The sequence below is a fragment of the Mobula hypostoma genome, chromosome 6, assembly GCF_963921235.1.
Source record: "Mobula hypostoma chromosome 6, sMobHyp1.1, whole genome shotgun sequence".
Lineage (NCBI taxonomy): Eukaryota > Metazoa > Chordata > Chondrichthyes > Myliobatiformes > Myliobatidae > Mobula > Mobula hypostoma.
In genome coordinates, this window is record NC_086102.1 from 76775793 (window position 1) to 76788909 (window position 13117).

The window sequence follows — 13117 nt, forward strand, 5'->3', positions numbered from 1 at the left end:
TCACTGTTTGCATAGAATTGCAATTTTTTTCCTTTGGTACTTTATATCATACACAGTTGACGAACCAATGCCATACAAGTCACATAGCTTACAGAAACACCTTGGTCCAGTTTTTTCAACATTTTAACCTTCTCTTGGATCGATATGGACAAGTTTTTACGTTTGACACCACTACTGGTACTTGTGCTTATCTTTGAAGCCATAGCTAGGGTTAAATTTATATAAAATAAGTTCAAAATATCGGAACTACCACCAAGTGCAAAGTAAATAATAAAAATAGCGTGCTTTTGTCAACACAGTGCCATCTGGTGGCCGTCCTGTAAACTACGTCTCGTAATTTCATCCAAATTAAAAGAGGTGCCGAGCAATCCATTTGTAGAAAATCGGTGGTCAACCTTTAGTATACATTGATAATAATTGTACTTTGAACTCTGAACTTTTGAACAATTATCCTTAGTACTGCTGCCTGCATGGATGTATCCTCAGCCCCCTACCAGGCTCTGCTTTGATTTCATGTACAAGTTTGTAGATAACACAGCCAAAGTGGGATAAATGTCAGCTAACAACTAGTTGGAGTATCAGAAAGAGATGAGGAGCCTAGTTGCATGCTATCTTGACAATAAACTTCCCTTCAATGCCATCAAAACAAAAGAACTGGTCATTGATAACAAAGGGCACCGTACTTGCTGCTGTTTATATTAATGGTGCTGAGGTAAGGAGTTGAGAGCTTCAAGTTCCAAGGAGTGAAGATCATCGCTAGCCATTCCTGGTCCAACCACATAAACACCATAGCCAAAACAGATGTACCAGTACCTCTAGTTTCTCAGGAGGCTAAAGAAATTTGGCATGTCCCTTTTAACCTTTCCCAACTTTTATGGATGCACCATAGGAAATATCCTATCGGGGCATCACAGCTTGGCTTGGTAACAACTGTCCATGAGACTTCAAAAAATCCTGCAGTGAATTGTGCTCAGCACATCACGGAAACCAGCCTTCCCTCCAAGGACTCTATCTACACTTCTCATTATCTCAGTAAAGTGGCCAACATAATCAAAGGCCCCACCTTCCCCTGACATTCTCTCTTCTTTCCCTACCCCACTCCAAAATACATTTGTAGATTGTCATGTGTACTTTTTTTGAGTCTTTTGTCACATCTTTTTTGATTTTATTAATCTTCCTGGGCCATGTCATTTAGAACATAGAACGCTACATCCAGTATAGACCTTTCAACCCACAGTGTTGTGCCGAGCTTATAACCTACTTTAAGGTCAATCTAATCTCTCCCTCCTACATAGCCCTCTATTTTTCTATCTTCCATATGCCTATCCAAGAGTTTCTTAAATGTCCCTAATGTATCTGCCTCAGCCACCACCCCTGGCAGCATATTCCATGCACTCACCACTCTATGTGTAAAGAACTTGCCTCTGACATCCCCTTCATACTTTCCTCCTATCACCTTAAATTTATGACCCTTCCTTTTATCTATTTCTGCCTCTGGCTGTCCACTTGATCTGTCTCTTATCTAAGTCGCCTCTCATCCTCCTTTTCTCCAGAGAGAAAAGTTCTAGCTCATTCACATATCCTCGTAAGACTTGCACTCTGATCTAGGCAGCATCCTGGTAAATTTCTGTGTCCTCTAAAGCTTCAACTTCCTGTATTGAGGTGACCGAAATGAAGTGTGGTCTAACTGCGATTTTATAGGGCGGCAACATTATCTCATGTCACTTGAACTCATTTCCCCAACTAATGAAGGCCATCACATTGTACGCCTTATTATCCATCCTATCAACTTATGTGGCAACTGCCAAGTGATTTATGGGCATGGGCCCCCAAGTTCCTTTTGTTCCTTCACAGTATTAAGAACCCATTAGCCACGTATTCTGCCTTCAAGTTCAGCCTTCCAAAGTGAATCACTTCACACTTTTCTGGGTTGAACACCATCTTCTATTTCTCAGCCTAGCTTTGCTCCTTGCCAATGTCCTGTTGTAACCTAACAAAAGCCTTCTACACTGTCCACAACTCCACCAACCTTTGGGTCACTTGTGAACTTACTAACCCACCCTTCCACTTCCTCATCTAAGTTATTTATAAAAAATCACAAAAGAACAGGGTTCCTAGGTCAGATCCCTGCAGAACACTACTGGTCACTGACCTCCATTTACAACCACCTTCTGCCTTCTATAGGCAAGCCACTTCTGAATCCACATAGCCAATTTCCCTGGATCCAATGTCTCCTAACTTTATAAATGAACCTAATATGGGGAACCTTATTAAAAGCCTTACTAAAATCTATATATAGTATGTCCACTGCTCTACCTTCATCGATATGTTTTGTCACTTCCTTGAAGTCAGTCAGGATCGTGAGGCATGAACTGCCCCTCACAATGTCATGCCGACTATCCCTAATCAGACAGTGCTTCTCCAAATATTCGTACATCCTGTCTCTAAGAATCTTCTTCAATAATTTGCCCATCACTGAAGTATCACACCCTGGTCTACAATTCCCAGGGTTTTCCCTATACACCTTCTTGAATAAAGGAATAACTTTTGTCACCCTCCAATCATCTGGTACTGTTCCTGTTGTAAATGAAGATGCAAAGATTATCACCAAAGGCGAACAATCTCTTCCCTTACTTCCTGTATAACCTGGGGTATATCCCATCCAGTCCCAGGGACTTGCCTATCCTAATGTTTTCCAAAAGTTCCAATATGTCCTCTTTCTTAATGTTGACATGTTCTAGCATGCAAGCCTGTTTTACGGTGTCCTCACAAACATCAAGGTCCTCTTGGTATATATCATCTAGGAGAACTACCAGAAATTACGCAACATTATCTTATTCACTCCTTTTTATGAAATTTTCTTGACCGTATGTATTAATGTTCCTGACGACTTTAGAAAATTATATATGGAGGTGAAAAATTCACAATGAACAGTGCATAATACACCATTTTCATTAATTATTAATATCTATTGTATGCCATAGAGTTAAGATGCAACAAAGCCAGCAAAAATCCAGAGTAATTTGTTGTTCAGCTCAGATCAATTGGGCAAATACCTGCCTCCTTTCGTGCTCATGAACTGCTATATGATACAAAACTAATATGTTTGGGATATATGAGTGTCTTTCTATCTCATTTCAAATATTAAATGCATTACAAATCCAGTACCTCAAGGATGGCTTTCTTTCCAATTATGTAATCTGAAAACATAAGCTTGTAATGTGTGATTTCAAAATATTCAACATGTACAGATGTTGCTGACTGTGGTAACTGCACTGTGGAATTTTTTCACTCAGATACATTATACTTCTACATTCATCCAGAAGTCTGCATGTCTATTTTTTTTCATATGAAATAGATCTAAATTGAATAACTTTTTTCTCTTTAGTTAATGATTTTGTTTTTACATGCAGGTCACCTTTGAAAATGAACGATCAGATATGAAGTCTAAATCAGTTAAGAAACCACAAACTATATTTAGAGGATCATTGCTGCATATAAGGTACATTGGTTACATTCACACATCTCTTGTCATATACTCAATATCAAACTAAATAGCATGCAATCGAGGCAAATATTTATAGTGATTAGATCAGAACTGTCTTTCAGTTATTTGATTAATTGTATTCCTGGTTGGAATTTGGCTGTCACTGGTTTAATGGCAATTGAATATCTATATTCTGAATTGTTTTTGTTTTAAGGCCCTTTTAAAACTTAATTAAAACAGGAAAATGATGGAGTTTATAATTATAAGCAGCATCCAAACAGCAGTGAGAAAGGGATAATTTGGTGATTTCAACAGAATAGGGAGGATCAAGGAGAAGGTAGTGCCAGCGAGCAACGCTACCAAAGATGACACCCTCAAGGCGGCTTATGAAGCTACTCTTTTCACTTCTTTTGTGTCTTCCTTTTATTCCAAATGTGGCTCTACTACTGGTGATCTACATTCTGGTGGTGTATGTTTGGGCCAATTGAGCGACCTGACTTGGGCTTTGCGGTTTCTGAGAGGGTTCCATGAGGCTGCAAGCAAAGCATGCAGGAAGCCTGGAAACGGGTTGTAGGCCTATGATCGACTCCATTTCTCACCGATCTTGCGGACCAAAGCACCGAGGAAGATTGAAATTGTCGAGGCGCATGTGGAGGGTGGCTAAATATTCAGTATAGCCTACCAGCTTCTTGCTCACTGCTGAAGGAGGAAGGTGTCTGCATGTGACTGTGTGTCTCTGTTTCTCCCCCTCGTTGCTGGCAATGAATCGGCAGAAAAACTCTCTTCACCATAGAGAGAGAGAGAAAGAGCAATCACTCAACTACAGAGACCACCGTTTCGCAGCATCTGCCGCCACAAAATCCTGCTGTTCCTTCTCCTGCGACGTCTCAGTCAGCAGTACCTGCCTGGAATCGGTTGTTCACAGGACCGCGCAGGGGAGGCGCAAGTGTTCCAGGCGGCTGCTGGAGAATGTTGGAAAACAGTCAGTCATTGAGCTCCAGGAACAGGCATTTATCCACCATGAAAAACTGCAGTTTGAGTGCTGTTGCAGATCACAGACTGCGACAGAACCCTAGCCACCTTGAAAAAGGGGCAAGAAAAGGCATTAAAGAGAGGAATTTAAGCTGTTTCCACAGAGAAGTAGCCATTTGGTGCCATCTTAGCTCCACTCAGAATCCTACTTTTAGTAGGATTTTCCGTTCAAGGGCTTTGGTGTTTCTATACCAGGCTGTGATGCTACTAGTTGATATACTGTCTATTACACATCTATAAAAGTATGTCTTAAGTTTTAGATAACTTGCCAAATCTTCACAAATTCCTAAGGAAGCAGAGGACATTCCTTTACTTCGTAATTACACTTGCGTTCTGGGCCCAGGGCAGACAGCTTCTCCAAAATAATAACACTGAGGAGTTTAAAGTTGCTGACCCCTTCCACCTCTGATCCTCCGATGAGGATTGGCTTGTGGACCTCTGGTTTCCTTCTCCTGAAGTCAATAATCAGCTCCTTGGTCTTTCTGACATTGAGTAAGAGGTGGTTGTTGTGGCACCACAGCCAGACTTTCAGTCTCAATGAATATGCTGATTCATCACCACCTTTGATTCACCTACAACAGTGATGTTGTCAACAAACCTGAATATGGCATTGAAGCTGTGCTAAGCCACATAGTTATAAGTGTAAAATGAGTAGAGCAGGGGGCTTGTGATGCACTTCTGCTGTTGGTGATCAGAGATGTTGCTAATCCAAAGTGAGGAAGTTGAGAATCCAAGTGCACAAGGAGGTATGGAGGCCAAGGTCTTGAAGCTCATTGATTAGTTTTGAAGGGATGATGGTTTTGAATGCTGAGCTGTCATTGATAAAGAGCATCCTGATATATGCATCTTTGCTGTCCGGATGTTCCAAGGTTGAGTGAAGAGTCAATGACTTGGTATCTGCTGTGACCTGGTGGTCCAGTAGGCAAATTGGAGTGATCCAAAACACTTCTTGCCAAGCCAGGGGCAAGAGGGTGTGACTGTAAGAGAGGTGGGTAGTGGGATCCAAGAGACCGTGCTGGAGGAGCCTCAGCCCTTGAACTTGTCCAACAGGTCTGAGATTCTTGCTCCGTGTGGATGACATTGGGGGCTGTAGGAAGGATGTGTAACCTAACTGTGGCACCATAGTTCAGGGAGCCATTCAAGAGCGGGGAGAGAAGAGAAATATAGAGGTAATTGGGATAATGTAGTCAGGAATGGACAGTTCTCTGTCGCGAGGATAGAGCATCCTGAAGGCTGTGTTGCCTGCCTGGTGCCCGGGTACAGGACATCTTATCTGACCTGCATAGGAATTTGCAGTGGGAGGGGAAAGATCCGGTTGTCGTGGTCCATGAGGATACCAATGACAAGGGTAGAATAAGGAAAGTCGTTCTGCTAGGGGAATTTGAACAGCTCGGGACTAAATTAAAAAACAGAACCAAAAAGGTGGTTCTCTCTGGATTACTATCTGAGCCACATGCAAATTGGCATAGGGTCAAGAAGATTAGAGAGTTAAATGTATGTGTCAAGGATTGGTATGGGAGAAGTGGAGTTGAATTCATAGAAACATAGCACAATACAGGCCCTTCGGCACACAAAACTGTGCCGAACATGTCCTTACCTTAGAAATTACCATAGTCCTTTGTTTTTCTAAATTCCGTGTACCTATCCAGGAATCTCTTAAAAGACCCTATCATATCCACCTCTACCACCGTTGCCAGCAGCACATTCCACGCTTTCTGCGTTTTAAAAAGAAAATTTGCCCCTGACATTTCCTCTGTACCTACTTCTAAGCACCTTAAAACTGTGCCCTCTCATGCTAGCTATTTCAGCCCTGGGAAAAAGCCTCTGACTATCCACACGATCTGTGCCTCTCATCATCCTGTACACCTCTATCAGGTCACGTGTCATCTTCCGTCGCTCCAAGGAGAAAAGACCGAGTTCACTCAACCTATTCTGATAGGCATGCTCCCCAAACCAGGCAACATCCTTGTAAATCTCTTCTGCACCCTTTCTATGGTTTCCATATCCTTCCTGTAGTGAGGCGAGCAGAACTGAGCACAATACTCCAAGTGGGGTCTGACCAGGGTCCTATATAGCTGCAACATTACCTCTCGGCTCCTTATATTCAGTCCCACAATTGATGAAGGCCAATGCACCGTATGCCTTCTTAACCACAGAGTCAACATGCGCGCAGCAGCTTTAAGTGTCCTATGGACTCAGATCCCAAGATCCCTCTGATCTTCCACACTGCCAAGAGTCTTATCATTAATGCTGTATTCTGCCATCATTTTTGACCTACCAAAATGAACCATCTCACACTTATTTGAGTTGAACTCCATCTGCCACTTCTCAGCACAGTTTTGCATCCTATCAATGTCCCGCTGTAACCTCTGACAGCCCTCCACATTATCCACAACACCCCCAACCTTTGTGTCATCAGCATATTTACTAACCCATCCCTTCCACTTCCTCATCTAGGTCATTTATAAAAGTCATGAAGAGTAGGGGTCCCAAAACAGATCCTTGAGGCGTGCCACTGGTCACCAACCTCCATGACCCATCTACAACCACTCTCTTTGCTTTCTGTGGGCAAGCCAGTTCCGGATCCACAAAGCAATGTCCCCTTGGATCCCATGCCTCCTTACTTTCTCAATAAGCCTTGCATGGGGTATCTTATCAAATGACATGCTGAAATCCATATACACTACATCTTCTGCTCTGCCTTCACCAATGTGTTCGTCACATCCTTAAAAATTTCAATCAGGCTCGTAAGGCACGACCTGCCTTTGACAAAGCCATGCTGACTATTCCTAATCATATTATGCCTCTCCAAATGTTCATAAATCCTGCCTTTCAGGATCTTCTCCATCAACTTAGCAACCACTGAAGTAAGACTCACTGGCCTATAATTTCCTGGGCTGTCTCTATGCCCTTTCTTGAATAAGGGAACAACATCCGCAACCCTCCAGTCCTCCGGAACCTCTCCCGTCCCCAGTGATGATGCGAAGATCATCACCAGAGGCTCAGCAATCTCCTCCCTCGCCTCCCACAGTTGCCTGGGGTACATCTTGTTCGGTCCCGGTGATTTATTCAACTTGATGCTTTCCAAAAGTTCCAGTACATCCTCTTCCTTAATATCTACATGCTCAAGCTTTTCAGTCCACTGTAACTCATCTCTACAATTGCCAAGATCCTTTTACGTAGTGAATACCGAAGCAAAGTACTCATTAAGTACCCGGTTCCATACAAACTTTTCCACTGTCACACTTGATTGGTCCTATTCTCTCTCGTCTTATCCTCTTGCTCTTGACATACAGGTGGCTCCCGTTTTCCGAACGTTCGCCTTATGACACCTCGCTGTTACGAAAGACTTGCATTAGTTACCTGTTTTCACCAACAGAAGGTGATTCCACTGTTACGAAAAAAGGCAGCATGTGAGCAAAGGCAGCGGGCAGTAAAAGAAGCAGCGCGCGATAACAGGCAGCGCATGCCAGATCAGCCAAGCTCCTCCCCCGGAACTGCATTCTACCCGGCATTGCTTAAACATCTGCTTTATGGCAATTTATTTTGAGCATCCTTTAGCAAGATGAGTTGTAAAGTATCGGAAAAGCCTAAAAGAGCTCGTAAGGGTGTTACACTTGGCGTAAAACTAGACATAACTAAGCGTTTCAATCGTGGTGAATGAAGTAAGGACACTATCTGCGTGTTGAACTTGCCTGCGTCCACCATTTGCACTATTTATACGCAGAGAGAGAATTTTGAAAGCTGCCGATGTTACTGTTGGTTCTGCTCGTAGCAGAGTGGACTCTTAGTCGACATCTAATAATGCACAAAATGGAAAGTCTATTGCTTGAGTGGATTGATGGGTGTACAAAGTACGGTGTTCCGTTAAGTTTTCTTATACTTAAGGATAAATCAGTCAGTCTTTTTAATAGGCTGAAACAGAAAGCACTGGATGATGGTGATTAAAGGTAGTCATTTCTTTTGTACGTTTCCCTGATGACTTCTGTTTCCAATTTATGCTTCCAAGTTCCTGCCGAAACAATGGAGACTGGAATGGATGAGGGTGGATTTGGCTAGTGTAGACTAAAAACACAGGCTATATGGTGGGTATGGTTGAGGAACAGTAGAAGACTTACAAAGAGATTCTTCATAGTGCTCAACAAAAGTATATTCCAGTTAAAAGCAAGGACAGTAAGGGTGGGAAGAGCCAGCCTTGGATAACTAAGGAAATAAAAGCAGGCATCAAACTAAAAACTCATGTATACAAAGTCACCAAGAATAGTGGGAAACTGGGAGATTGGGAAAACTTTAAAAAGTCAAGTCAAGTTTATTGTCATTTTGACCATAAGCTGCTGGTACAGTACACAGTAAAAATGAAACAACGTTCCTCCAGGACCCTGGTGCTAGATGAAACAACATAAAACTACACGAGACTATGTGAGACAACACAGGGCTACAATGGACTGCGTAAAACAACATAAAAACTGCACTAGACTACAGACCTGCACAGGACTGCATAAAGTGCACAAAACAGTGCAGGGCAGTACAATAATTAATAAACAAGACAATAGGCACAGTAGAGGACAAATTACAATATAATGATAAATGATGTAGATGTCAGTCTAGACTCTTGAGTATTGAGGAGTTTGATGGCTTGGGGGAAGAAACTGTTGCACAGTCTGGTCGTGAGAGCCCGAATGCTTTGGTACCTTTTGCCAGATGGCAGGAGGGAGAAGAGTTTGTGTGAGGAGTGCGTGGGGTATTTCACAATACTACAGGTTTCCCCCGCCATCCGAAGGTAGAGCGTTCCTATGAAACGGTTCGTAAGCCGAAATATCGTAAAGCGAAGAAGCAATTACCATTTATTTATATGGGAAAATTTTGTGAGCTTTCGCAGACCCAAAAATAACCTACCAAATCATGCCGAATAACACATAAAACCTAAAATAACAGTAACATTTTGTAAAAGCAGGAATGATATGATAAATATACAGCCTATAGAAAGTAGAAATACTTTTCCACAATCATTACTGAACTGTTCTCCGTAGCGAAAATCTCACGCAAGCGCTGTTGGCAAGAACACTCTCTCCAGTAACCTTTAAGCTATGAAGCTGCCAAAGTATACCAAATAACACATAAAAATACACAGCCTATATAAAGTAGAAATAATGTATGTACAGTGTAGTATCACTTATGGGAATCGGGAAGACAGCGCAGAGCGCACTGATGATGTTGTGTTAGGCTGAGTCGGAGTTTGGGTGGTGCAGTGGCCCCCACCCTCCAGGCCGCCGAGCGATACATTGCCGAGAAGCATGCAGGAATGCAGCGGTAGCCGGGAGGCACACAGCACATCTTTAAGAAAAAAGCCGAAATAAACAAGCTAATTAATTAGGTGCCGCCCGACACGTAATTGTCGGCCCAGATCAGTGCCGATTTCCAATTGCGTCGTCTCTGATCTGGGCCGACAGTTACGTGTCAGGCGGCACCTAATTAATTAGCATGTTTATTTCGGCTTTTTTCTTAAAGATGTGCTGTGTGCCTCCCGGCTATCGTTGCATTCTCTGCGAATCAGTATCTGTCTGTGGCCTGGGTGTTGGGGTGGTAGGACACTGGGGTGTCATCTGGTCATCGTCTGTTTCCACTAGAGCAGGCAGCTCATCTTCTTCTATCTCTGCCCACCTCGATGTCGATGGCTGATGTGGGAGGCTTGCTTGACTGCTGAGCCTCGCGCATTTTTCTATCACACAGTTCTTTGTAAGGACTCAAACCTTCCTGCAAATATCTCTTAAACCGATGTACCCTTTCAAAATTAAAGTTGTACTTTATCATTACTCATTTGGTTTCGATTGTTATCCTTTTTTCTTCCCAATTGCATCAGCTCTTCGTCTGTCAGTTCTTGGTCATGGGATGCCAAAACCTCTTCAACATCACCTTCGTCAGCTTCCACAAGCCAAACTCACGTTGTTCTTACTTTGTTCATCACGATCAAAACGCTTAATTATGTCTAGTTTTACGCTAAGTGTAACATCCTTACGAACTCTTTCAGGCTTTTCCGATACTTTAGAACTCATCTTGCAAACGGCTGCTCACAGGCATGTGTTTAAGCAATGCCGGGTAGAATCCGGGGAAGAGCGGCTGCTTGGGGCGCGCACTGCCTTTTATCGCGCACTGGTTTTTTACTGCGCGCTGCTTTTGTTCCATAACAGTGAAAACACCTGAAAGTGAAAACAGGGTACTAATGTAGGTCTTTCATAACAGTGAGGTTTCGTAAAGCGAACGTTCGAAAAGTGGGGGACACTTGTATTAGCTTTGTGTGTGCAGCGTGTGGTGTAAATGTCTGTAATAGTGGGAAGAGAGACCTCGATGATCTTTTCAACTGACCTCATCTATCTGCCGCAGGGTCTTGTGATCCGAGACGGTGCAATTCCCGAACCAGGCAGTGATGCAGCTGCTCAGGATGTTCTTGATACATCCTCTGTAGAATGTGGTGAGGAAGATGGGTGGGAGATAGGCTTTTCTCAGACTTCGCAGAAAGTAGAGACACTGCTGGGCTTTCTTGGCTATGGAGCTGGTGTTGAGGGACCAGGTGAGATTCTCCCAGGTGAACACCAAGAAATTTGGTGCTCTTAACGATCTCAACGGAGGAGCCGTCAGTGTTCAGCGGAGAGTGGTCGCTCCGTGTTCTCCTGAAGTCAACAACCATCTCTTTTGTTCACATTCAGAGACAGGTTGTTGGCTCTGCACCATCTGTTAACCGCTGTATCTCCCCACTGTATGCTGACTCATCGTTCTTGCTGATGAGCCCCACCACGGTCGTGTCATTGGCAAACTTGATGATGTGATTCGAGCTGTGTATTGCTGCACAGTCGTGGGTCAGCAGAGTGAACAGCAGTGGACTGAGCATACAGCCCTGGGGGGGGGGGGGGCGCGGGGGGGCGCAGTGCTCAGTGATGGTGTTGCAGATGCTGCTCCTGATCCGGACTGACTGAGATCTCCCAGTCAGGAAGTCTAGGATCCAGTTGCAGAGGGAGGTGTTCAGGCCCAGCAGTTTCAGCTTTCCAATCAGGTGCTGAGGAATGATTGCGTTGAATGCTGAACTGAAGTCCTTGAACAACATTCGAATGTATGTGTCTCTTTTTTGTCCAGGTGGGTGAGGGCCAGGTGGAGGGTGTCGTCTATTGAGCGGTTGGGACGATACGCGAACTGCAGGGGTACAACAAAGTAGCACTAAGTGAGCAATAAAGAAAGGGAAGCTAGATTATGAAAATAAACTAGCACAAAATGTGAAAACAGATGGTAAAAGTTTTTTTATTTATATAAAGCAAAAAACGGGTGGCTAAAGTGAATGTAGGTCCCTTGGAGGATGAGAAAGGGGGAATTGATATTGGGTAATGAGGAAATGGCAGAGGCTTTGACTATCTTGTGTCAGTCTTCACGGTGGAGGACACGTCTAACATGGCAAAGAAAGATGTTATAGATGTGATGAGAGGTGAGGACCTCGATACAATAGCTATCACAAAAGAGGTAGTGCTGAGCAAACTTGTGGGCTTGAAAATAGACATTGGTCCTGATGGAATGCATCCCAGGGTACTGAAAGAAATGGCAGAAGTTATAGTAGAAGCTTTGGTGATAATTTATCAAAGTTCTCTGGACTCTGGCAGGTCCCAGTGGATTTGAGATGGTGAATGTCACGCCACTGTTCAAAAATAGATGTATGCAAAATGCAGGTAACTATAGGCAAGTTAGTTTAACATATGTAGTTAGGAAAATGCTTGAAGCTGTTAAAGAAGAAATGACAAGGCATCTGGAAAGAAATGGATCCATCCGGTAGATGCAGCATGGATCCAGCAAAGGCAGGTCCTGTTTGATAAATTTACTGGAGTTCTTTGAGGATGTAATGACCACAGTGGATAGAGGGGAACAGATGGACGTTATTTACTTGGATTTCCAGAAGGCAAAGTATATTCCATAAGGTGTCGCATAAAAGACTTATCCATAAGATAGGGATGCATAGAATTGGGGGTGATGTATTAGCATGAATAGAGGATTGGTTAACTAATAGAAAGCAAAGAGTTGGTATATACCTGTTACTCTGGTTGGCAATCAGTGATGAGCGGTGTGCCACAGGGGTCAGTGCTGGGCCCGCAACTCTTCACGAAATACATTAACCATCTGGAAGAGGGGACTGAGTATAGTGTGTCTAAGTTTAATGATACTAAATTGAGTGGAAAAGCAAATTTTATAGAAGATGGGGAGCGTCTGCAAAGAAATATATATAGGTTAAGTGAGTGGGCAAGGGTCTGGCAGATGGAGTACAATGTTGATGAATGCAAAGTCATCCACTTTGGAAGGAAAACATGAAAGAGCAGATTATTATTTAAATGGTAAAAAAAAAAATTGCAACATGTTGCTGTGCAGAGGGACTTAGACAATAGACTATTGGTGCAGGAGTAGGCTATTCGGCCCTTCGAGCCAGCACCGCCATTCACTGTGATCATGGCTGATCATCCACAATCAGTATCCAGTTTCTGCCTTATCCCCATAACCTTTGATTCTGCTATCTTTAAGAGCTCTATCCATCTCTTTTTTTTTTTTGAAAGCATCCAGAGACTTGGC

General features: G+C 43.2%; 1 protein-coding gene across 2 annotated transcripts in view; it reads left to right on the plus strand.

Moving 5' to 3' along the window:
- Positions 1-13117, plus strand: part of mospd2 (motile sperm domain containing 2) — a 129925-nt gene that overhangs the window by 72651 nt on the left and 44157 nt on the right. For both annotated transcript variants that reach the window (XM_063051034.1, XM_063051033.1), the window contains exon 10: positions 3414-3502. In XM_063051034.1, coding sequence (XP_062907104.1) covers positions 3414-3502 — 89 coding nt within the window. The remainder of the gene's footprint in view (positions 1-3413; positions 3503-13117) is intronic.